Source organism: Pleurodeles waltl, chromosome 9 (genome assembly GCF_031143425.1).
Source record: "Pleurodeles waltl isolate 20211129_DDA chromosome 9, aPleWal1.hap1.20221129, whole genome shotgun sequence".
Taxonomy (NCBI): domain Eukaryota; kingdom Metazoa; phylum Chordata; class Amphibia; order Caudata; family Salamandridae; genus Pleurodeles; species Pleurodeles waltl.
In genome coordinates, this window is record NC_090448.1 from 547,073,370 (window position 1) to 547,100,973 (window position 27,604).

The following is a 27,604-nucleotide window of genomic DNA, read 5'->3' on the forward strand; positions in this document are numbered from 1 at the left end:
ATTGGGATAATAACTGATTGAATAGAGTCTCTAAACTAGCAAGTTGATGTAGCATGAGTTCTACTCATGTAAAGGTACACGGTCCACCTGAAAGTTTTGCTGGAATGTAAGTGAAAGTTAAGTTTCCACACGAAAACAGCCAGCCAACTGGCAACTTGACAGGTTTAATGTGACTGGCAGCAGTCACTAGATGACGACAAACCATTTGATTTTACATAGTTTTGCAATGTCTGTCCATTCGGTAAAAGCACAAAACTCTGTGTTTCCATGGTAAATTTTGAGAAGTTGATGTTTTCTTTTCTATGCTCAATTGACTGCATTTTTCGATGTCACGAGAATTACAAGACATGTAGTAACACACATCACCAGGAGTAATGTTGTAGGTGATTATGAGTGAGATTATCCCACTTTTCATTGGTTGTTTCCTGGCAGTCCCTGCAATACTCATATGGACTGAAGTGGGTTTCAACATCATGTTCTTGCACATCTTTGTCACGATTAGTAGCACTGAACATTTTTAATAAGCTGTTTGTTGGCGTTGGTATGGCGATTAAACATATTGACAAAATATCCACAGTACTTCGCATGGCGCCCATGCAAAAATCAGATCTGTTGAGCACGGTCTGCGCCAAATGAATTCAAATGTTGTCATTCAGATGCAGTAAAGGTGTTGCACAACGTGGGCAATCAATCAAGTTGAGATTGGGGGTGTTGGGTCCCCCCCAACCCCACACGCACATGCCCAAAAGGAGACCACACGGATCACTCGCGGCACAAGCAAGCTGTAGTATGACCTGTAAAAGAAACAAGTATGATCATTCTCGCAAATAACATTTATCAGCTGGAATATGTTTCCATTTTTCCTGTCCTGGTTTCATGATCAACAGAACATTGTTGGGGCCGTTGGCTATAATTTCTGCAGGTTCTGGAGGGTCATTTGGGGGTTCAACCCACACCTTAGCACTGAGGTTTTTATCTGCTTCACCACAGCTTTCCTTTCCTTGCACTGTCAGAAGGGCTGGGGCAGACTCCTTCCTTACCAAACCTCCATTCACTGCACTTATGACAAGTTGGGAAATTCTGTCTCCAATTTGAATGAACAATTCAGATTCTCTTCTAGTTATCAGAATAACTTTTGTTTCTCCTTGGTAATCTGCAGCAATCACTCCCCCTAAAACCTGAATACCTTTGAGGGCCAATCCAGATCTGGGAGCAATCAACCCAAAATGCTCTGGGGGAATCTGAACTCCAACACCTGTTTCAAACAAAGCTATGTCTCAGGGTTTTAGTCTGTAAGCTTGTAAAGCATGTAAGTCAAGACCTGCAGATTCGGGTGTGGCTCTGTAAGGGGCTAACGCTTAGGGTTTTATTTCCCAGTATGTGATGGTATTGGTGGCCACATGTGGGTGTATTTGCAAAGCTGGATTTAACATTCGCATCAAATGTGTTTCAGCATTTGTTAATGGTCTATTGTTCAGAATCTGGAGGGCTTCATTTAAATGCTCTCTCCAGTTTTTCAAAGTTCCATCAGATAATTTTCGCAATTGAGTTTTCAGTAAGCCATTCATTCTCTCAATTAATCCTGAGACCTGTGGATAATAAGGAATATGGTATATCCACTCAATATTGTGCTGAGAACAGTAATCTTGTACCATTTTCCCTTTGAAGTGTGATCCATTGTCACTCTGGATCTGGAGTAGTACTCCATAGTATAACATTAACAAATCCAGAGTTCTGATAGTATTGTGCTGAGTAGCATTTTTGCAAGGGACAGCAATCAAGTATCCACAATAAGTGTCCACTTCAGTGCAGGCGTATTGACACCCGCGACTAATCGGTAGGGGTCCAATGTAATCAATTTGCCATATCTGTCCTGGTAACTTTCCTCTCCTCAACTGACCTTTAACTGTTTGTGGGACAGATCTCTGTTGTGTGTGCTGACAAATAGGACATTGCAAAATCACAGTTTTTATCAAGTCTAGGGGAATGTGCATCCCTCTAATCTCTGCCCACCTGTAAGTGGCTTTTTCTCCCAGGTGTCCACATTTTTGGTGCACCCATTTAGCCATCCCCACCAAGTCAGAATCCGGTATTGCCACTTCCGTCTCTGAAATTTTGGCTTTATCATCTGCAAGGGAATTGAACCATTGTTCTAATGAGTCAATGGGACAGTGCACATCTATGACTATGCTCTGTTTTAACATTTCCCAAACTTCCTGCCACAACTCTTTGCTCCACATCTCCTTTGAATTACTGAACCAGTTATGTGCAAGCCATGTGGAAAGCCAAACGGCTAATCCATTAACAATGAACCAAGAATCAGTGTAAAAATGACACGTCCCAAGCAGCTCTTGCTTTAAAGTCTGACACACATTATACAACTCTGCATATTAGTTACTTTTTCCTTCTCCTGTGGTAGACAACAAATTTTCAGTAACTGGATTGTATAACACTGCTTTCCATTGTCTTTTAGTACTCACGTATTTCAATAAATCATTAGTCAAACAAACCACACTTTCTATCCTCAGGGGACAAAAATTCAAATGGTGCACTCAATTTCACAAGTGACTCTTTTGCCTGTGGTGCCTTCTGCACTCTCTCCACGTCCTGTAAAGGGACTTGTGACACATGTTCATGTAGGGCTGTAGTGCCTGTAGGTCCTACTTGAGCCCTGTTTTGTATGTACCAGATCCATAGTATGATACTAGCCTCTTGTGCCTGTCCTATACTGTGAGATTTAGGTGAACCCATCACCCACTGCATGATTGATAGTTCAGGTTTCAGAATTACATTATAATTTAAAGTCATTTGCTCAGTATTCACTAGAGTCCAATAACAAGTCAAAAACTGTTTTTCAAAAGGAGTACAGCACTCTACAAAGTCAGATAGTTTTCTAGTCCAAAGCCCCAGGGCCACCCTTGTCCTCTCTTGTTTCTGCACACATACTCAAGTTTATATCAGTGTTTCCTTCTTGCACTGCACACAAATCTAAAGTCTGTTGAATTATTTCATTTGCCAAATCAAAAGCACGCAGCTGCTTCTCAGTCCATTCAAACTCATGTTTTTTCCTAGTTACTTTGTACCAAAGTGTTAAGATTTTACTCAGATGAGGGCTATACTGTTTCCAAAAATCAAACAAGCTTATGAAACTCAGTGTCTCTTGCTTTGTGTAAATAGTAAGAAACTCTAAAATCTTCTATTTTACCTGTGACAACATCTGTCTATTTTCTGGATTCCACTGAATTCTCAGAAACTGCACATTTTGCGACAGTACCTCTGCCTTGTCTGAATTCATTTTACACATCGTACTTTGCAAAAGTGGTCTGAATATAACATCGTCAACTTCGTGCTCAGTGTAATCTTCTAAAGAATGCACTTCAGCTCCTGCCAAAAACTGTGGGCTGCTCTGCCCACGGAGATCTACGCTCTGCTCATGAGACTCACACTGGCCCCCACTTGGCCCCCAACCTTTTTTAACCTCCTCATTACTGGAATGTGAAAAGCCAGATTCTCCTGTAACAGCTTTATAATTTTCAGTTTTATCTTGCAATAATTTGTTCTGGCTAATTTGCTCACGTAAATTCTTATTTTCATGTTCTAACTGCTTACATCTCTCATGCATTTTTCTGTAAGCAGACAAAAGTATCCAAACCCCTCTGTCAAGAACAAAAAGAACATAATTTCTTTCAAAAAGCACCTTTTCTAAATATGAAAACACTTTTGTTTTATCCAAGCCCTCATCCCAAAACTTAGAAAGTTCCGATAAACATGAAAACATGTTTCTCACAGCACCATAAGGCAGTTTAACTTCACATGCATTTTCAAACATGGTCTGCTGTGCTTCCTTTAAATCTCAAAACAAAAACAAAAAAAACAATTACACTTTTAAATCGCTCACTTCCAATCTCCGATTCCACTCCCAGTCTGCCGACTCGACAAAATGTTTTGCTTTATACTTCAGAATAACAGAACTATGCACTTCAGCACAATTTAGGGCACAATGTAAAACAATCACTCCTTTAACTTGTTAAACATTTTTTTTTCCCCTTCGAATCCTGCTTACTGCGCCAAAATGTTTTGATTTCACTAATGACCGAGCTGAAAACAATCTCTGGAATGCACTTCTTAGTTTAAAGGAGATATTTATTATTACTTCACCATGAGGTTCCTGAGAGAAGAGATTAGTAGGTTGGAGGCACACGATTAAAAATAGTCACAGCAATGAAAGGAAAATATATCAAAGTGATTCTCAGTTGCAATGTACACAGCAAATATATGTGATTATATTATAGCATAACTTCAAAGCAAAGAATAAAAGTCAAAAATCATCACCGTAGTAGGGCCCACCAAATGCTTCATCTTTCTCATGCCAGTAAGAAGACCGACTCCTGTTCAACTGAGAGTAGGAGATTTTCCACCCCATGGTACATCATCAGGCATCTGGCGCCCGCTCCTGACTGAAGTCTCGGAATTCCACGCTACTGAACAGAGTCATCTTTTTATATCTTTGAATAGAGAACTTTCCAGAGAGCCCTCCCCCTTAGAGGAGAATTATAAAAAAAAAATGCTGGCTATTGTAGGTCAGAGTTGGGAAAAAAAACAAGCGTCGAAGGTTGGCCAGGTCTCCAAGGCCCGTTCTTTTCCCAAGACTGACTACAGGGAAAAAAAACAAAATATGCGCTCCCTTATGCTAGGGTTCGGTGAGAGAAAAACACAAGCTTAGTTTACCATGTGGAAAAACACAGCTCATCTGCGATGTCTCAACTGCAATGTCTAACTCCACGATAAAGCCAATAGGCAGTTAAACTGAATGTCTAATGCCACATTAAAGCCAATAGGCAGCTAAACCGAATACAGAATGTAATGTGCTACTGGTGAACATTGAACAACTAATATGCACAGTGGTGAAACACAAAGTCACTGGTCAAACACTATTATTTTCACTACATTAGATTAACTTTGCAGACCAGCCTTTCTTCCTCACAACTTCCACCATACATTGCCATCCTCTTATACACACTGTTTGGATGAGAAGGTGATGTACTACATTTTGTTTAAATAACAGGTCCACGTTTATGATGCTTCTGCCTATTTTTCTGAAGAGGAGTGGAAGCTCTTGCAGGACTGGCAGAAGGAGCTTTATAGGAATGTCATGAAAGAAATTCACCAGGCATTGGCCTCACTTGGTAAAGTTGTAGTATTTCTTTCAAAATGTTTTGCATTGTTTGAAATGTATGGTTAATTCTTTCACCATTTCATCAGTGTTTTATATGTTTTTAGTCTGTTTGCTGTGTTTATTAATATCATCAGATCAATGTTTTATGTCAGTTTTATACGTCATAATTTTCCAACCTTAAAATCACACCCTTTTTTGTAATTATCATAATCTGTTAATATGTAACATTGTTTGTCTATGATTATGCTGCATTAATTTACCTTGCAAATTATTTTATAGTTTATTATGTGATGTAAGTCCATAGTCAAGAGTTGTACTTATTGAGCCTTACACTCAAAACATTTTGAGATCATCAATTACAATCAAGAGTCCTCAAGTTGGGTTGATGGAAGTCTAAAAAAAAATGGTTGACTGCATCAGTAGTTGGGAAACATTTACACCTGAAATTCCATGCACAACATTTTTCAGTTAGTGTAGGTATAGATACATAAAGTCTTCACACTGTTACTAACTTCGTATCTTCTTAAAAGCTTTAACATCCACTGGGGCAAAATCTCTGACAAACACTTCTCACATCACAAGTTTTGTTAACTTATCCAACCCTACCAACTCATCTCTGTATCATTTAAAAAAGCAGGTAGCATTCTCAAATCACTGAACTCCCTAAATCTTCCAAAAATCTCTAAAGCAGAATATGAAAAATCACAATCTAGAATTTTGATGTAAAACCCTTATTAATGCCTAGAAAAAATCCTGATCTATGCCAAGTTGTCAGCACATAGAAAACAATGTCCTATTATGAGGTTTTTTTTTGGAGCCCTTGGTAGGCTGTGATTGCTACGCAGTATCTTGTGTGGGTGTTGGGGTTCACCTCTGGTGTTCCCTCACCACCACTCCTATTGCACTCTTAATTTTCCAACCAAGCCCCTTTGTGTACTTGACCCTCCAGGTGTAGTTCACCAGGCAAAGCTTATTGTAGGATGCGTTACGGGTTAGCAGCTCATAGACTATTACATAGTAATCCCACTCAACAAGATTAGCCAGAGCTGCTAGCTGGTTTCATATGGAGCCTCTACTACAGCTGTGTTAGATGAACTGTGACTGCACTTCCTTGGATTCTATATTTGGCGCCAGCACTGCTGCCTGCACATCCCAGGTCCATATGGTCTTGGGCAGCCCTGTGATTGCCATCCTGGGTGTACAGCACCCGCAATTGCTTCCTTGCCCAGTTACACCCACATTGGACACACTGAAGCTGGGCTGCCTCTGCTGCCTTCTGGGTTCAGGGCCAGCAGCCGCTTCCTCATTTGTTGCTGTGAAGAGTCTTAAAGCCTGATTATAGGTGGCTATTGAATTGCGATCCCTGCATGAACCCCTATTTGCGCAGGGATCACAATTATAAGTGGTGCAATGTTTATTGCATCAGCCAATGACTAGGTGTGATAAAGTGCCATAATTTAAGATAAGGAAAAAGGACAGTTATTTACCGTGACATGTGGCTTTTAGTGTGGTAAGCACTAACATTCACTTCCATAGTTAGATAAGGTGATTATTAACACATCTGATAAATCAGGAACATTTTCCTATGGTATTTAATCGGGTCTGATCAAAATTGCATGCAACAGTAGCTGCTTGTTGTCAGTCCAGTGACAGAGAATAACAGGGAGATTAACAGGGCCCAGGTGGGACACAGTTCGTGTTTGTAAGCATTGCTAATACCTCAAATGACTTCAGTATTTTATTGGAAAGGGAAGGTAGTATGTAACATTCACTGTGAGGTTCCAGGGCAATAAAAAACTTAAGGGACTCGTCTGATTCTATTCAGGTATTTCTGGGGGCATTGACATCCAAGGTGTCATTATTACCAAGGGTGAAATGGATTGTAGTCTTTAGATGGCTGGACCTTGCGCTGGTCTTCCAGTAGACAGGCAGCTTCTTTTTCTTAGGGCAATCCAGAATTTGTTCAGAGAATCCAGACTTTTTCCGAGTCTGGGAGATGACAGCTTGCAATAGAAGTTTTATCCCTTGCAGTGTGTCTATCCAGCACAATGTAGCATATCTTTGGTGTACACACCTGCACAGCTTACTTGTTGAAGTGGACTAGTATTTATCCAACTTTGACAATCAATGTTGAAAGTCTGAGCCAACTACAACTCACATTCTTAATTCAAAGCCGTCTCATAATAATATAGATGTGTCTTCTTTCTTCGTCCTCTTGTTTTTCTTGAACTCTGAATCAAAGGGTTGAATATTAGACCAGTTGAAACTGGCCAAGGTGTGAATGTGGATTGGCTTCAGACAGATCCACGACCTTCATTGCCAAATGACAGCCAGCAAGAAATCAAAGGGGAGTTTCACTGTTGGAAAGAAAAGCATCTCTCAAAAAAGGAATGGGTAGCTTTGTCTTTGCAATCAACAAGGAAGATGGGCCCTGAATATTGGAGCAACATTGATTAATTAATTTATTCTATTATGTACTCACAACACACATATAGTGTAAAATTACCCACTAGGTTACCCTGGCTGCAACCTTGGCAAATCAACTCATATTTATTCTCCATTTTTCAAACTTGATGGTCTGGAACTTGACCATTCTTCCCTACAGCGTAACTCACACACATTGCATCCATTTCCTCTTTGTTTTGCTGCAAAAATGGTGCTGTCTCTTTGGCCATCCTGGGTAGCCTCTTACATATTTGGCTGCTAGATCATCCAGCAGGTGGGCCACTGTCTGCACAAATAAACAACAGCAAGCGCTGTGGATCATCCGGCACCTTGACTTTCTGTTGCTTTATGGCGGGCCTGCATCATGATTGGTCTTAGCGAGTGTAAGGGGGTGTCAGGAGCCACAAGAAATGTGAGTCTCTTCACCAGGTCACTGATTCATGGAGTGAAGGATTCCACTGGTTTTTACTGTCATGGTATTTATGTTAGGTCCATGCTGCCCGGTTTGCTATCTGACTGGTTTCTTGCATATTATGGGCCAAATTGAAATCCTGCCCCTGTGTTAGTCTTATTTCTTGCACGTCTGCAACCGCACGATCCTGAGGCTGTAGACCCAAACACCCAGCAGTAACAATGGTGGAGTAATCAAGACAGACCTGGCTCAGGTATGAAGGATGGGGTGTTACCAGACACAGACAGAACACCAAAATAGGTTCTCTGAATGCTTAGCTGCTGGCTCTGTTACTGGGGATATTGGAACAGTTTAGCTCAGGTACGTTTGGCAAGCACTGTGGAACGGCTAATAGATAGAGGGCAATTACAGTGTTCACTGTAGACATGCTGGATACATACAAATAGTGTGATTTCTTTTAGTCTTTTACTGAAATTCCCTTGTTGAATTACCAGAATGAGGAGACCTGTTGCTTTTAGTTCCTGTTAGGCACAGCATAATTGCCTATCTTAAAGGGCCACCAACCCTCCTTTTGTTTAAGAGTTATCCTGGTTGGGGGCTAGCTGTAGCTTATCATTTGATGCCAATGCCATCAAGGAAACACAGTCAGCTTGTGACGTCATAAGTGCTTAGGCTAAACTTTGATTTGGAGGCAGGTTTTTGAGTTTCTAGGCTTAACATATTAGAGATATCCATGCAGTGTAAAACAGTCAGATATATCTACATATGAGCAAGTACTCCAAAAAATATTTGTGAGAAAGTGGATTATTACTTAGAGTGGATGGCAGTCCACCGCAAGTGATGTTACTGTTCTTGTAAGGTGCAGTAAAGGTTTCAGTAATGTAAACTATGGAGCGGAATAGACAGGCTTAGATTAAGAACTGTTAAAAACAGTTAAAGAGTCAGCAACACAACATAATAAAAGTCCCACTCCAGTTTATAAACTTATAAAAATAAAGAATATTTAATGAACAAAATAACACCAAAATGAAAACAATACAATTTGGGGAACCAGAGATATGATTTTCCAAAGTTTAATTTAAATGTAAGTGCCAAAAGGCACACACTGCCAACCACAGGCACCTTGTTGCACTAGACCAGGACAAGGGTAAGGTTTGAGGCCAATTGCAATGGAGTGCAGGTCGGATAGCAGGCCCAGTTAGGTCCTATTCAAAAAGTTACCTTCGGACTTATAAATGTTTGTGAAGAAATGGTGGTCATCAACGAGTCGTTGTCAGGGCAAACTACAGGCTAGATCTGAAGCGGGACTCGACTATCAGGGGCGGTTGGTTGCTGAAGATTGGGGTCCTGCTGCAGTCATTGTCAAAAGTAAGGAATCTCCAAACAGGTGAAGTCTGGCATCTGTGACAAGGAAGGTCTCGACGTCAATTGGCTTAGGCTTGGCATCACTCTAAGTGAAGCCCTCTACATTCAGACTTAAAAACATTTCTAGACATTAGACCTCAATCAGTGGGTCAGAACAGCAAATTTGATCTGGCCCATCATTTGACAGCTTCCCCTCATCTGCAGTCCTTGTCTCCTGCTGGTTCTTCAAAGGAAAAGTTGGCAGAAGGTTTTAACATCACAGCTTTTCCAGTTTGGAGAGGAGGGGTATGCTTTAACACCACCAAGGGTTCAAAGACCTCAGGAATAGGATTTGGAGTCAGGACTCACTCTAACAGAAGCCACCAGTAGGGACCAGTTGAAATTAGTCAGCTGTGTTCTTTCAGGAAAGTGAGTGTCTTGCAGATTTTGTGTCCCTGTAGCATAAACGGAGATCGGCCAGCTGACCCTTCAATCCTATATGTTTGTCCTAGTTACTATTCCCTAGGGTTCTCCTCACAGGTCACAACAGCAGGTGCAGTCTTTCCTCTGTCTTTCACATTTCCAGTAGTATTCTTAAGAAATTAGTAGGGGTGCCACATTTATGCCCAATGCCAGCCTGTAGGTGGGGGAGCTCCTGGTCGCTCCCTAACAAATGAGATAAAAGTTCCCAGGGGTGAGTCCTGCCCACTTTTGTAGCCGTCTTGTGTGTTGTGCCATAGACTATGCCGCAGTACCCCTTCCCCCCAACCTAAAACCAGCAGGGAAAAACGTTTCTTTCTCAATACAGACCTACCAATGTTTATATAGAGATGTGGCTCTGATAATTGGCAAACTTTCCCTTGTGGTCACTTCAAATCAGTTCTGGGGTAGCTTCCTCACCCACTGGTTTTGGAGGCAGACTGTCCTTGCAGACAAAAATGAGGCAGGTCTGTGTGTGGGTTACATCTGCCAATGACAGGGTAGGTATCTTCTGAAACTCAGGAAAGAGGCTAGCACACCCCGCCATTGTGTTCATGGAGGAAGAAATGTCTCCCACATCCAGGCCCTTTGTCCAGCATCTGGGCGCAGCCCACATCAAACCACAGGGGGAGAGACATCAACAGTCCGGTTACAGTGAATACTGGCACAAAGGTACATTTGGCTTAAGCAGGAAAAAGACAACTTCCTAAAATGTAATTTTCAAAATATAAATATAATATCTTGCTTGATCATTAAGTTGGACATTAAATTACTATTAAATGAGTCCCAAATCATTTTTCTAACTACTTTGAAACTGAAATTAAGCATTATAAGGTGTTATAATGTAACCCAGTGCTTTCTTAATGGGGAGCTAGCCTTGCAACATGGAACACAACTTTGGAGTTTTTTTCACTTTCAGGATATGTAAAACATGAAATATTCTTGTACTACCATCTAAATACCATGCACCCTGCCCTATGCAGATTTATGCCCTAACTTAGGGGTGACTTATAAGTAATTAAAAGGAAAACTTAAGCCTAGAAACAAAGTTTATTTTGCCAGGTCGACCAGGCAGTTTTAAATCTTAACGCCCAGGCTGCGGAGGCAAGCGTGGAGAACCACTTTCCATTTTTACATTATTGGTGGCACAATATGTTCTGCAGGCTTCTAGTAACATTCAACTTACAGGCCTTGAATATGTTTTAGGGGGGGTCAGAACATATACACTGGTTACCAGTGTCCCACTGTGTAGAGTCATAACACTAGCAGCACCAGTCCAAAAGAATTGGGGTGACCTGTCAAAAAGAGGCAATTTTTTTTACAGCTTTTATATAACTCTATATATGAGTCTTTATTACTACACAAGGAACTTTTTTTTAAGCCACCACAGAATAATGAAAAACAGTAATGTTTTGCACTTATGCTTTGCCTGCTGCATGCAGCTCCTTGATGCTGGTTCTTAACTCACTGATATGTATTGCAAGCTTTAAAGCTTGTGACCTGCAGGTAACACCCTCAGAGGTGGCTGGAGCTGCAGGCTGGTAGACAAAAAGGAAATGGGGGCCCAGCTACTAATAGACACCACTTGTAAGCCAGGTGGGAGATTCCCTGGCTTTGTGGCAAGAGCACGAGGTTCAGGGTCTAGTGTGTAGAACTGTTAGCAGCCTTTATTTTTCTCCTCATTGAGAAAGGAGGAAGAGTGTTGTGAGTGGGAATTGGATATCTCTAAGAACATTGGAGGCCTGCCTTCAGTGGTTCCTGGTGCATGATGGGGACGACTCATTCGGTACAAGAAAAGCACCCTGAGGGTGATGATCCCTGCCCTCCAGACTAAAGAGAAGAAGTGAAGTGGGGTCTGGGATCCTTGTTCCATTTGGCGGCTGCTGACTCAAACCTGTACACCGGCAGCCTTCTTGAATATTGCCAGAAAGCAGGTTTGACATGCTCAGTTACTCCTCAGGTTGGACTTGCTAAGAGAGGTGCCACACGCAGATCTCTGCCCCCGATTGTATTTATCTTCCCTCAGGAACCTGTGATTATACTCCCTGCGCTGGTCACTTTGAGGGTGGAGCAGCAAGGTTGAGTATTGTTGGGTCTATGTGAAAGGGCTCCTGCACACCTGTGGGTTATCTCATCCTCTTCTTGGCTCCCCAGACCCTCTGATGGCACATACACCTCCTCTGGGGCAAACGGGCACAGACTATGTGTAGGTAAATGAGAACTACCTGAATGATTATTCCTTGTGACTCACTGTTGTTCTTCTTTCTTGGCGGTCATTGAGCGTTACATTGTGGATAGATGTGACTCCCCACCCTCCTTCATTTATAGCCACCCTTTTGGATATTCTTTATGTCTTGGGCCTGTGTCCCTGCATGGATGTTTATGCCTACCCTTGCTCCTTTGAGAGGCCACTGGGTGTATTACAGACTGAAAACCATAGATCTTGTCATGAAGAGGTATGACTTTTCTTCTGCAGACAGTGTTTTGATAGGTAGATGATTCTGGCCTTAGGCAAGTACACAGAATGTGTAGGTGATATCTCCCACATCACCACACCCCGCCTGGGCCCTTTTCTGTGGCAACAGGGGTGTTAAAGGACAGCCCTGTTGGACCAATTAACTGGGACAATGACCTGGCTAACTTTGAGGGGTCGTACTTAGGTCAGTTTAAAAGCTCTAAGAAAGCTACGGTTTAAACTAGATTTTCTAACTTTGCTTTGCTGATAGCGAAGAAAGGGTAACATTGCAATTTGGGCTGAAGCAGAAAGTTATGTACTACATAAATAAGAGTAATGGGCTTAAGGAAGTTCTCTAAAGCCCTTCACTGGAATTAACTACTTTATCATTTATTGATATGGGTACAAATTATGATAAGCCTCATAAATTTGGAATTTTGTTCAGGTTTTCTAAATATGAATTTCTTCTTTTAGCTTTTCACATCCTTGATGTTCAGGGTAATATCTCTAACATTTAGGACTATTTCAATATCCCACTTTTTCCCAGGCTATTCAGCTGGGAGATTTTGGTTGAGGGATTTGATCAGCTTCTTGTCAAGGGGTGTTATTTTCATCCACCTGAGTTCTGTTTTTGGAAAAATGATGTGCGTCATTCTCAGAGCAGATCCTGTTAAGTAAATTCTGTTGGACATGTCCTTCCTATGAAACGTAAGTGGAAAGTGATTGTTCATGCCTGCTTTTCATGAGAAAACTCAATATAAAAAGTGTTAAGAGCAAGAACTAACTTAATAGCACCAGTCCGGAAAGTCAATTCATTAGAAGTATCGATCATGAATGTATTAATCACTTATATCCTTCAGGAAATCAGGACTGTCCTAATTTTTTGGGCAGCAGTTTTTTGGATGACCACATACCGAGAGATTTCTGGCAACATTATTTAAGAGGAAATGAAGGACCTTGCACCATCACTTAGCATTGGCTGATGAAGTGTGTACAGAATCACACGAGTCTGAACATGTCTGATTGTAAAAACTGATGACAGACTTCCCTTTTTCACCATGAATGTGGCTATAAAGTCAGTATTGATTACTTCAATACTGAGTGTAGCATATTTTGTAGTTCACCTCTGCGAGGTTAAGCCTTCAATCATAATCCAGACCCTTCTTTCACAGAAAAAGCCCCACAGAACCCATGTTTCTGGATTTTGCTTTCTATGAGACAATAGGAATTAGAAGATGAACTTGGGAAAATAAAAAAGGGTTGTGCACATGATTGAACTGCATTAACACAATACATCTTTACTTTTGGCCAATATCAATATGTACCAAATAATCTACTTATAGCTTGTATTTTTGTGGACCAAATAAATCTACTGTAAGTGGTGATGCAGTGTCCTAATGTTAGACTGAATGGTGCTGGGATCTTGAGAACAGAAGTTTGAAACATGGGATCAAACTTGCACTGAATGTAAAATAAAATGTTCTGTAAACCAAAATACCTTTACTGCAAAAAGGCAGAAATAACCGGTGCTGATTGCTTTGGCTATAATAATAATAATAGTAATACAATATTAATAGTGCCAATAATTACTTATTTTCATGAGTCACTTCATGCGTAATTTCTAGCATTTGTAAGCTCTGTAGAATAACATATTTGAAGTAGTAGAGCATCTACTTCAGAAGACAACAAGTTGCAAACAGTGGATAAGTGTGTATCTCCAAGGACTTGAGCCACAGCCTCCAACAGCAGTCATCTTCTTCTTACAAAGGGCCTGATTTAGATATTGGTAGAAGGGTTACCATGTCACAACGGTGACGGAAATCCCATCCGCTGAAATAGAAATCCCATTCTGCCCTATGGGATTTAGATTTCGGCAGGTGGGATATCCGTCAACGTTGTGACAGAGTAACCAGTCCGTCAATACGTAAATTAGGCCAAAAGTCTGGTTATACTCTTGCATTCCAAAAGAATCATGGGCCTTGTTGATTCTGAAACACCATTCATCTTTCAGAATATACACAAAACAGAAATGAGCTCACATACAACCTTAGAGACACCTGTTTTTTTCACAAGTCTCACAGATGAAGAGGTTTTAGGTATTCTCTATAAACCTAGAAGTCTTCAAAATCTTTCCTCCGCACTGCGTTACTTCTTCCAACCCTCCTACAGGACTTTTCAAAACAATCACCCTGGTTAACTTCCAAATTATTCAGTCAAATGTTTTGACTGCATTCTGGAAAAGTTTATGCACCTTCAAAGGAGTTGTGAAACTTGAGCTTGCTGTATTCCTGGTGGGTGCTTTCATCTTCACAACATCAGCCACCCTCACATGACAAATAGTTCCCTATAACATTCAAATGTTTCGTAGCAGACAAGCCTACACATTCTTTTACTCTGTACATGTCATCTTGCACATCACCCAACCCTTTTTTTCCAACTCATCCACAATGGAACTAACATGATATTAAGCTTCATTACCCTAAAAATTCAAAGAGTGATCTAAGTGTCATTTGGTGAGGAGTTAACCGATAAACAACAATTCAATCCTGAACTTCTTTCTTCAAGACTAACTCGAAGCCTTGGCTAGTTGAATACACTCTTTAATGTGAATCAAAAAAGGGGGGGAGGGAGGGGATGGACCGGGAGATTATATGGTCCAGTGTACAGTCTCCCAATTGTAGTCATATAAATTAGAGTACACTGTTCCAAACTATTCTGACATCCTAGGAGACCTGAAGGCTCAGGAGCAAGAGCCCTCAAACATCGCAATGGATGACTGGCATCATCATCGGGAAATGCTCCTCGCCAGGCCGGCGCTGCCATGCCTGACGGGCTCCCCGAGGGGGGCTCTTCGCCGTGCTGTTCTACTATCTAAGCATGGATGTCTACATTCAGACACCAGCATAAGTTGGAGAGAACAGAAAGATATATATAAAGTTGGTTATTCATCGCACCAACACATCATAATTTTAATCAGTACAAGGAGGATGAAGACCAAGATTAAAAATGAGTGAAAGTAACACTAGAGTATGATGCTCAATGACTTTCAAAAACAACAAACCTAAGGGGACTATAATTGATATAGTGCCTCACACCAAGGTCCACATGTTTCGCGTCCTTGCGGTCCATCCGGATCCATTAACGCTTCATCAGGACTAAAACCATAATATTAAACCTCTTCTCCAAAATGTAATAACAAAGAATTGAGACACCCTCACTTTCGGATTTAAAACAGTCACTTACATTGAAGTCAACTGGTAAAGTCAGGTCGCCCTCGAAGACAAAAGAATACTCACACCAGAAAAAAACATAATATGGTGAGACAGTGATTGTTGTGAAATACATGTGTGATGGGTCAAACACAAAACATAAAAAACATGGGGTCAAGGCTTACCATCCCCAAATTGAGACCAGGCTTCTTGGGACACACGTTCTAAGGACTCACATAAACACTGTGTGTAATCAATAAAAATAGTCATCAACACAATTAATGCGTGGCATAACTAAAACAAATGTACATATAAAAAGTAACCATTGTCACGTGTAAACAAAGTGGTTCTCAATCACAGAGACTGTCAAAGAGCATGTAGGCACATATAATTATGTTGTCAGTAGTAATGTATATATACATAATGCCACAATGTTGACATGCCACAGGCTCATTACGGAGTCTGTTTGTTTAAAATAGTATATGCAGGGCTGAAGCTATAACATGCCTTAAAATCGGTGAATTAATACCACCCAAGTCAAGTCAAAAGTGTACTTGCAATTTGTTAATGGTCCTTCGCTATGGACCTACCCTCTGGACGGCGCTCCCGCATTAGGTGTTCTGCGGGCGCTGTCAGAGTCCTTAAAAAGACGCAGCGAAATGCCGGGATTAACTGCTCCTTCCGGCTCGCGCGCGTCTGAGGGAGTGAAGATAAAGAAAGGACTCGCGTTAGCAGCCGGGTATAAAAATAAAGGAGGGACTATCTTCCTTTTAGGCCGGGAGTCCGAGGATACCAATTACAGCGTTTCTAAAGGACCGGAATCTATTTCCTGATATTTTTAATACATAATACTGCAACAAAATAAACATGTCTAATCATTAGACATCAGATTATGTTAACATCGCTTTTTCAACCATCAGAAAATTCTGATGGGTCCCGGGGAGAAAACTGAGCCACTATCAGGAATGTTCTGTCACTATGTTTATTCCAAGTCATCCTCAGTAATACATGTGGCCTATTAGAAGTCAGAATATTTTACTTCTTAACCAAAGGCAGAAGTTCTATTTCTAGGTCACCAGTATAGATGATGAGTATTGGGGTCCAACGTCCAAACCCCTTCACCTTAAAAAATGTTGCGGTCCTTCATGACCTAAAGAGGATATTCAAAAATATGCGAGAATCCTTTGGCTCATCAGATATTGTTCATTGAACCCAAAAAGAGGGAATATCTTAAAGGAGACTTATATCAAGTCATTAATGTTAATAATCAGTGTCAAGACAGTGAAGTCCACGGGATGTCACCGTTCAAGCCGTGGGTATTATTCCCTAATTTGAACACCCATCTTTGTTCAATCTTGAAAAGATACCCTGGATCATTAGGTCGGACCCTGGTGCTTCCAAAATCACCCACCCAAGGTCGTCAGATATATGTGGTGTTTCCAGAAAATGCGCACAAAGTTTAGTGGTAATTCTCTTGCATCTGATGTTACTCCTATGTTCATTAATACGTATCTTGGCATGCCTAGTTGTCATGCCAATGTAGCATAAGTTGCAGGGGCATGTTGTCATGTATATGCAATTTTTAGTATTGCAATTAGTGTGTTTTTCAAGGCGCCAGGTGCCGATAGTGTCTAACTGCAATGTTGTTAAGTGTCTAGTGAGGGAACATACATTACAGGTACCACAGGGGTGATGACCCTCCACTGGGGGAAGATCCCAAAGCGTCCTTTGAGTCAGAATGTCACGTGATAGTCGTGGCCGGGTGTGAACCACAACGTCATTGATATTAGCTGTACGTTTAAATGCGAAAAGGGGTCATGGTAATTCACGGCCCCGCATGTAAGTATCGACCATCGTTTACTGATCAATTTCCTAATTGAATTAGACAAAGGTGTATAAGTAGATATACATGTTAATCTAGTCTGAGGTACCTTCTCGGTGGTTGTGAGTAAGGCATCCCTGTTATTATTTCTAGCTCTTTTACGTGCCTGGTTCACAATTTTGGAGGAGTAATGGCCATCATAAAGCTTCTCTTGAAGCACATCGGCCTGGTGATCAAATTCTTGAGGTGAACTGCAATTTCGTCTTAGCCATAGAAACTGGCCTACCGGTAAATTATCCTGCAAGGATTTAGGGTGGTGGCTCTCATATAATAGAAGAGAGTTGCGGTCTGTTGGCTTATGGTAAACACTGGTGGACAATTTACCATTGTTAATAGTGATCATAAGATCCAAGAAAGGTAAGTGAGTGGCAGACACTGTAGCAGTGAATTTCAAATATGGATCAAGGGTATTGATCCAAGCCGTAAAGTTGTCTGCAACTCTCAATGTACCCTGCCATATAATTAAAATGTCGTCAGTTTGGAAGTTCTTCACCCTCGGTGTGCTTGATTTGTGTAGTAGGTCCATTCGGGTACAGAATACCTTCAACGAGCTACTCTGGCTTTTTTTGACCTTCTTGGAGTCTGTTGACCTTTTTGTTCTGTATCACTTACACTACATAACTCTGTCTCCTAATTGATAGTCGATGGTATGCGTGCAACTGACACACTTGATCTCAATTTCTTCCAACCATAGTTTTGTGATCATTCGCATCATGAACCAATCCTTTGTAATAATCGAGTCACATTCGCAGGTACCGCAGGCAGTTTTACTGCATGCCCTTCAAAGATCTCATGTGGTGATAATCCTGTTCTCCTGTCAGGAGTACTTTAGATGCTCATCAATACCAAAGGCAAAGCATCTGGTCATTTCAGTGAGGTGGATATACAAACTTTTGCCAACTGGGACTTTATAGTTCCATTCATCTGTTCAACAACTCTAGAGGCTTCTGGTTGATAACTACAATGTAACCTCTGTTCTAACTGTAGAGCTGCACACAACATTCTAAGGACTTCATTGTTGAAATGATTCTTGCCATCTGACTCAGGAACTCAAACCTGGGTATCAATGCTCGCAACAGTAATTTACTACAGTGAGACTTTTTTTCTCTGTGTTGGGTAGGCTCCCACCCATCGAGAACAAATGCACATTATAACCAAGACATATATTATCTGTTACAAACAGGCATCTTGAAGAAGTGCATTTGCATTTTGTTGAAATGCCACATGATCTTCCTAAGTGACTCAATGTTACGGGTATTCTTTTCCCTACATTGATCTTCTGGAATGTCACACATTGATGCCACAATTCTTCTGCAAACATTCTAAATTTAGAATTAAACCAATTTTGTCTGAATAATCTCACCATTGCATCTCTTGCAAGGTGTGTAGGACCATGTGTCTTGTCATGGGAAACAGTATTCTGTCCGGCAGCACTTGTCTCCCATCTGCTGGAATCCAAATGTCATCTGCATTTTTACCACATGCTGCTTTTATCCAACCCTGCTGTTCTGCTTCTGAAACTGCTACCTGCAATCTCTTTAGTTCTTCCCAAGTATCAGCCACTGTCAACAACATTGAAAAAGCAGTGTCTTCTTTAGATTTGTATATGCTCCATTAAATGTGCAGGCCTTAAGTGCACAATATCATGCAACTTCATCAGCAAACCTGTTTCCAACTGTGACATGGTCATAGTCCTACTTTTAACCACAGCAATGTTTGTTGGTAATTGTAGGGCATCAAGCAGTCTTTTTACGTGTTCACCATTTATGATAGGTGAGCCAGATGAAGTAATGAAACCTATCTGTGACAATTACTGTCCAAAGTCATGGATTAACACTAAAGCCATACTGACTATCAGTAAACATGGTTACTCTCAATTGTGCTGATAGGCTACAAACTCTTGTTCAGGCAGTCAATTCTGCCACTTGTGCTGAGGTAACACCTCAAAATCATTAAGCCTCCACAACTTCTTAAATTGTACAGATGGCATACGCTGCTCTCAAGGTACCTTTATTGTTTCTCAGACATTAGCCATCCACAAAAATTACATAATTGGGCTCTTCCAAAGGTTGATCTTTTATGTCTGGCCTAGCTTGGTGCTTAAGTCTGTGACATCTAGACAATCATGTTCAACTTCATCATCATTTGCATTTTCATGCAATGGGAAAGAGTTGCTAGATTTAACATGCAACAACTCCTCAAATCTATATTCTCAGCAGCAAGAATCTGTTGTTCATAATTTGTAAGTCTGCTGCTTGTCATATATTGCATTTTTGTTTGGGTGAGCAATATCACAATTGAATGAGGGACCATAACAGTAAATGGATGTCCCATCACTATGTTTTCACATTTCTCGATACTGACAGCAACTGTTCCAACTGCCTTAAGGCAGCCGGGCAGTCCTGTGGCTATGGGATGAAGGGTAGTCCAAAAAATATGTCACAGGGCTTTGTGAGTCTCCATGCATCCAAGTAAGCACTGAGAGAGCGAAGCTCTCCCTCTCCTTGAAAAACAGTATTAACGTCTTACTGTAATCCGGCATTCCTAGTGCCGGGGCACAACGGTGACTTTCTCTGAGCTCTAGGAGAGCGTTGAAGCAATCGGTGTCCCATGGAAGCGGATCAGACACACCCTTGTGTGTCAGCCTCAGTAATGGCTTGGACACTAGGAAAAAGTTTGGTATCCACTGTTTGCAGTAGCCACCCATTCTCAGAAACATCCTGACTTCTCTCTGACTTCTTGGTGGAGTAATTTTAAGATTAGTCTCCTCCCTTTCTTATGACACCTTTCTCAAACCTTTCTCAATTATATGTCCCAAATATTGAACATCTTTTTGATAATATTGCAGTTTGCTCGGAGACATCTTATGTCCATTCTCAGCTAGATGATTTAGCAAGGTAATTGTATCCTGTCTGCAAGCTTCTCCTGTATCTGATGCCACAAGCGGTCATCAATGTATTGCACGAGAACTGATCAGCAAGGTATCTGCAGAGACTGCAGATTCTTTTTCAAGATCTTATTAAAGAATGAGGGACTCTATACCCTTGTGTAACACGTCACAGCGGCAAAAGTTTGTCCCACTAACGAAAAAAAAAAGAACTGGCTGTCTTCATGTAATGGGATAGAAAAGACGGCCTGAGAGACGGCCTGACAGAGATCCACGATGGTAACCATTCTGCAGTGATTGACATTTGAAAAAGTATTGTAGCTGGATTGGGTTCCACGGGGCAACATTGAACAACAATGAAGTTAATCTTTCGTAGATCTTGAACAGTTTGATATTTACCATTTTGCTTCCGCAGGCCCATGATCAAATAGTTGCAAGGGCTCCCTACGATCTCTTTTAAAATCCCTTTCCTCAGCATGTTCTCAATTACCCGCTTTGCCAGTGGCCTATGCTGAGCAAAGGCGTTAGTGATTTCGTCAATAGACAAGCTAACACATTTCATTTCCCTGCATGGTCTCTTCAGATCCCACCTCAATCCTAGTGCCTGTAGTTAACTACTCAGTACTAGGAGGCCCAGTTAGATTTATGTCCTGGAATGTGGCTGGACTACAAGCCAAATTAAATGATCCAGAATGAGGAGAATTTATAGATTCTCACCACTTATTGTACTGCAGGAAACATGGGTGTTAGAGCCAGTCTACAGGCCTAGGTATCTTACTTACTACATAAATGCTATTCCAGCTAAATCTCGCCAAGGAACTGGGAATTTAGTAATTTGGCTAAAAATCTCATGTGATTTTAGGGTGAAAGTGTTAGACACAGGCTTAAAGGATATTTTAGGTATTCACCTTGTTTCTAACAGTCCTCTCGAACCTCTTTCAGCTCTAATTGCTGAGGAAGATGGTGAATGGGGTCTCCCTGAACCCACAACAAAATCAGCCATGAGATGGCTGAAAGTGGCTCCCCAACTTTTTAATTTTTGCATAGATCATGGTCCAAAAGCCACAAATGACGCTCCAAGTCTGACTATTGGCCCCAGCCCACTTTTAAAAAGGGCCTGTAAATTAATTATATAGACAGTATATTGCTAGATCTGAGGCTCTGGTCCTATTTGGCCAATATGAAAATTGTCACCAGGTTACACAGTGACCATAATGCCCTCATTGCTGAGTTTGTTGCAGACTTCTTCAGTAAGTTCCTTGAGCATAATAATGGTTCCTTTACAATGCCACTAGCTCTTACAATCAAATAAAGTTAAAATGGGCCTCCTTTAGTAGTGATGAAGGAATGAAGCCTAACATTTGTAAATCCTTAGTGACTGAATTTTAATAATTTGATACTACTGCACAATGTAGCATGAATACCTTCAAGTTTAACATTAAACATTTGGAGCTGTTTGAGACTCTTCAATGTCTGTTTACCAATCAAGGTAGAAAGACACAAGCTAAACCTACAGCTTGTGCCTGGTTTACAACTGCCTGTAGGACTGCTAATGGGGATCTGATAGAAGCCATTAAAGAGGGGTCTAAAAGAGATATTACATCAGCTAGGAAGATGTACAAAACAGGTCTCCTAAAGGCTAAAAAAAATTGGGAAGAGGAACAATGGGCACTGAAGCTAGAAGCACTTGAGAAGCATGATCATAGAACTTTTTGGAACACTGTTGCTGTAGGCAAGGGTTAGGGCAACTCCACCCCAGAAGTGTTGACTATTTTAAAACTCTATACTGCAAGTGTGATTACACATGTGCAGGTTCATTTTCAAGCAGGGGCCCTATGTTGCCCCCTCTTGGCCTGCCCATCACTTTTCACCTTGTAGAGGCCATCTATTAGTATTCACATTGAATGAAACTAAAGCTTCCTTCTCCCATATGAAAAAAAGAAAAAAACTCCTGGCCTTGACAATATATCTGTGGATTTATTTCAGAGCCAGATATCTGGGTCCCCTACTGGAATATATTAACCAATGCTATAGCAAATGGAGATAAAATCCTAGAGTTGTGGTGTGGTGCTATAATTGTTCCTATCCATATAAAAGGGGCTAAGGACATTTCTGCAAACTACATGTCAATTAGCCTCATTGACAACACACAGAAGACCTTCTGTTGACAAGTTTTAATCCCTCTACAGGTGTGAGTGGAAGAGCACAATGCCCTGTCCCATCTTCAGGCAGGATTCCATAAGAACATAGGGATGACAGATCTTAATTCTGCTTCCTGACAATCTGCTGGAAGTACATTACTATCAAGAAGGACCATCTGTATGTAGCCTTTATGGATATGAGGGCTGCCTTTGTTCTAGTACCGAGATACACCCTCTGGGAGGTACTGGATCAGATGGAGTTGCCCCAGGACCTCCTCCATTTATTAGTCACTCAGACTCCACAAAGGTGCTCAGGTGAGGTGAAATGACCTTGGTGGTCTATCTCCCCTCCACCCCCCAGATTCCCAGCGAGCAGAGAGTGCGGAAGGTATGCATTCTGGCTCCTATGCCCTTTATATTATTTATTAATGGAATGGTGGAAGAGATAAATAACTGCCAGAATGACGCACATAGGATTGCTGGAGCATATCTCCCTCTTCTGTTATTTGTGGATGATACCCTGTTACTTTCTCACACCCCAATGGGCTTGCAGCAACTGCTCAACCACTTTGTGGAATTTAGTAAATGGAGAGGGCTAGAGATAAATGCAGGTAAATTAAAATGTATGGTAATAAACCTCCATCGCTCTTTCACAAAGAAGCTGCATGATGGGTCAACTATAGACGGAGTGAAGAGCTTTGATTACCTGGGAGTTAAGCTTATAGAGAGGCTTACCAGTGATTTATAGTTACAAAAAAGCAACTCCCGCTCATCCCAGAGGTCAGTGGTGATTGTCAGGGAACACAAAACAACGGCTAATAGAGCAGCTTCGCCAGACCGTTAAGGTACACAGATCAGTGGCTTTGGGTGAAGCAGTATAGGGAGCGTAAATCTGGGGCTCACTGGATGCCTCGAGACTTAAATATCACAGAAAATAAATTTGTAAGATCACTGTTAAACATTCCAGTTAGCCCTCCCCTAATCTCGTTAAGGTGGGATATCAACCTAAAAATGATTGACCTATTAGGTTAGAATTTGGACAACCCAGGACCTTGCCCCCTAAAAGCCACCCTACAGGAGCTTATTTATCTTGATAAGACTTGCAGCCAGTCTTCAAGTGTACAGTGGAGAACATAATGTAGGTTTCAACTGGGAGAGCTTCTCTGCACCCTAAAACAGCCCAGTGAGCAAGAGTCCTAGAAGGCTGGTAAGTAGGCCTGTGCGGAGAGATCCGCTCCGCTGGCAGAGCTAACAGAGTTTTTGGAACTCTGCGCTCTGCTTGGAGCGCGAAGTTATCCAAAAACTCTGCTAGCCACGCCAGTGGAGCTGAGCTCACCCGGTGCACACTGCAGCCGATTATGGGCTGCACAGCATAACTGCAGACAGTCTGCGCTTGCGCTGTGCAGCCCATAACTGGGCTGCAGTGCACACCGGAGCACAGGAGGCAGCCGCTGAAGAAGAGAAGACTCGTTGCCGTCGGATGGCGAGGATAGGTGGACCCCCGGGAAGACCTAGGTAAGTCCTCTTCTCTTTCCTTCGTTTTCATTGTTTGTTCACAAACAAGGACTGAAACTGCAGCTTTCGCTCCTTATGGCCCTAATCTGAATTCAGGCCAGGGCCGAGGGCAGTAAAAGCTGGCGTTTCAGGCCTCTTGTGCACCGGCCTGTCCCGTTTGCAGTGCACACGGGGCAAGCCAGTGCACGACAGGCCTGGCAGCTTTTGCTTCCTACGGCCCTGGCCTGAATTCAGATTAGGGCCATAAGGAGCGAAAGCTGCAGTTTCAGTCCTTGTTTGTTCACAAACTGGATGCTTGCGATCTCGGAAGAGCTAAGCCGGTTTGACCCTAGCTGCCCAGGCCCGACCCTGTTTAGCGCTTCTGAGATGGGCGCATTCCGGAGGACTCCACGGGTCACCGAACTCCACCTCCGCGGAACTCCACTGAGCTTTTTTTTAACTCCGCGGAGCTCGAGTCCATTTACTCACCCCAGGCCTACTGGTAAGACTACAGACTTTCTGTGTATTCTTCTCATTTGTAAAAAAAAAAGGTGTTTTTTCCCTACCTGTGTCTGTTTACATTTGCCTCCCTGTTTTTCTACAAACTTAGTGCCTTTCAACTGCTGTTTTTCAACAGTGACTGTTTACATTTTTCCTCCTAGTATTTCACAAAGGCTGCATTAAGCTACCCCTCGGCCTTTTGTTACAAAAGGCTACATACACCCCAGTGGCAAACCAGACTGCTTAATCTGCACTTTAGTTTTATGCAGCACTTGATTTTGGCTTGAAAAAGTGATCTACTTGAGTGCGCAGCAAGCTGTATTTCAGTGTGCCTGTCTATTCAAGGAGATTCTGAAAAAAGGAGCACTTACCTTCTCCCATCCACAGGGGCCTTGGTTTAAGGTAACTTGGCCCTAATATAAGTTTCTATTGGTTGTTGCATTTGTTGTTGTGATTGGTGCTCGGGCTGGTATTTCTATTGGCTTAAGGGCTTGGGTTTGTGTTCTGATTGACCATAGGGCTAGGGTTTCCTGCTGTAGTATGAGTCTATGGTTTGCATTCTGATTGGTACTAGAGCTGGGGAATCTATTGGACTAAGGGTTTAGGGTTACTGTTCTGATTGGCTGTCAGGGCTAGGGTTCTGATTAGTACTAGGGCTAGGGTTCCAATTGACCTACGAGTTAAGGGTTAATGTTCTGATTGGCTGTCAGGAATAGAGTTCGGATTGTTACTAGGGCTAGGGTTCCTATTGGACTAAGGGTTTAGGGTTTCTGTTCTGATTGGTTGTAAGGGCTAGGGTTATGATTGGTAATAGGGCCAGGTCTCCAATTGGCTTTTGGGTTTAGGGTTAGGATTCTAATTGGGTAGGGTTAGGGTTCCATTGGCCAATAGGGCTATTTAAGCCTGGGTCACAGGGTGTCTCAGCATCTTCATTCTCACACAAAATATAACTCTGTCCCATACCACTAACACATTCACACATTACAAACACAATACAAAGCCACTTTTATAAAAAACTGTAATGCATCCAGACACACACTCCATGTTCATATAAAGCACCACCACTTCCCTCTACATACTTGTAGGAAGTTGGCTCTGTATATACTATCTCAAAGTGAGAGATAGTGTGCACAGAGTCCAAGGGTTCTCCCTAGAGGTTGATAGTGGCAAAATTAGATAATACTAATGCTCTATTTTGTGATAGTGTGGTTGAGCAGTAGGCTTATCAGAGGGTAGTGTTAAGCATTTGTTGTACACACACAAGCAACAAATGAGGAACACACACTCAAATACTTAACTCCAGGCCAATAGTTTTTATATAGAAAAAATATATTTTCTTAATTTGTTTTAGAACCACAAGATTCAAGATTTGAGGTAAGTACATAAAATGCAAGGTACATCACACAGCTTAGTATAGAACTTTGATTCAAAGCAGTAGTAAACACAGTTTTAGTTAAAATGGCAATAAGCTATTTTAAAAGTGGACACAGTGCACAAATCAACAGTTCCCGGGGAGGTAAGTTTAGTTACGTTTCTCAGGTAAGTAAAGCACTTACACAGTCAGTCTCCTGGGCATAGGCAGCCCACAGTTGGGGGTTCAGGGCAACCCCAAAGCCACCGAACCAGCAGCATAGGGCCGGTCAGGTGCAGAGGTCAAAGGAGGTCCCAAAACACATAGGCGCCTATGAAGAACAGGGGTGCTCTGGTCCAGTCTGCTAGCAGGTAAGTACCTGCGTCCTCGGGGAGCAGACCAGGGGAGTTTTGTAGAGCACTGTGGGGGACACAAACAGGCACACAAAACACACCCTCAGCGGCACAGGGACGGCCACGTGCAGTGTGCAAAGCAGGCATCAGGTTTGCTATTGAAAGCAATGGAGGGCGATGCAGGCAGGGCACAGGGGAGCTTATTGGGCCAGCCACCAACTGGGCTAGGGAGAGGTCCACCTGCTGGTCCCTCCTGCACTGGACAGTGGTTCCTCTCGATCCTGGGGGCTGCGGGTGCAATGCTTGGTCCAGGCGTCGGGTTCTTGTTACCAGGCAGTCGCGGTCAAGGGGAGCCTCTGGATCCTCTCTTCAGGCGTCGCTGTGGGGGTGCAGGGGGGTCGACTCAGGGTACTCACGTCATCGTAGTCACCTGGGAGTCCTCTCTGCAGTGTTAGTTCTCCTGAACTCGAACCGGGGGCATCAGGTGCAGAGTGAGAAGTCTCACGCTTCCGGCAGGAAGAGAGAGTTCTTTAAAAGTTACTTTAAAGTTTCAAAGTTGTTGCAGTTTCTGAACAGTGCCACTGTTCTCTGGAGTTTCTTGGTCCTTCAGGTTCAGGGCAGTCCTCTGAGTCCTCAAAGGTCACTGGTCCCTGTCGATGCATCGCTGTGCAGGTTCTTTGAGTCTGGAGACAGGCCGGTAGGGCTGGGGCCAAGTCAGTTGTCGTCTCCATCGTCCCTTCGGGGCTTTCAGGTCAGCAGTCCTTCTTCTTGTTGTAGGTTGCAGGAATCTGATTTCCTGGGTTTAGGCTCACCCCTAAATACTACATTTAGGGGTGTACTTAGGTCTGGGGGGCAGTAGCCAATGGCTACTGTCCTGGAGGGTGGCTACACCCTCTTGGTGCCTCCTCCCTGGGTGGAGGGGGGCACATCCATATTCCTATTGGGGGAATCCTCCAATCTCAAGATGGAGGATTTCTAAAGGCAGGAATCACCTCAGCTCTGGGTACCTTAGGGGCTGTCCTGACTGGTGGGTGGCTCCTCCTTGTTTTTCTCATTATCTCCTCCAGCCTTGCCGCCAAAAGTGGGGGCAGTGGCCGGAGGGGCGGGCATCTCCACTAGCTGGGATGCCCTGGGTTGCTGTAACAAAAGGCATGAGCCTTTGAGTCTCACCGCCAGGTGTTACAGTTCATGCAGGGGGAGGTGAGAAGCACCTCCACCCAGTACAGACTTTGTTCCTGGCCACAGAGTGACAAAGGCACTCACCCCATGTGGCCAGAAACTCGTCTGGTTGTGGTAGGCTGGCAGAAACTGGTCAGCCTAGCACTAGGAGTCGGACTGGTATTCAGGGGCATCTCTAAGATGCCCTCTGGGTGTATTTTACAACAAATCCCACACTGGCATCAGTGTGCATTTATTGTGCTGAGATGTTTAATACCACACCAGATTTCAGTATAGCCATTATGGAACTGTGGAG

The 27,604-nt window shown here is 42.4% G+C and overlaps 1 protein-coding gene across 1 annotated transcript in view; it reads left to right on the forward strand.

The window, feature by feature from the left end:
• LOC138259621 (zinc finger protein 436-like) overlaps window positions 1-27,604 on the forward strand; it is a 154,401-nt gene that overhangs the window by 6,759 nt on the left and 120,038 nt on the right. Inside the window, exon 2 of the mRNA XM_069207471.1 lies at window positions 5,066-5,186. Within this exon, the coding sequence (XP_069063572.1) occupies window positions 5,153-5,186 (34 nt within the window). The 5' untranslated portion in view covers window positions 5,066-5,152. The remainder of the gene's footprint in view (window positions 1-5,065; window positions 5,187-27,604) is intronic.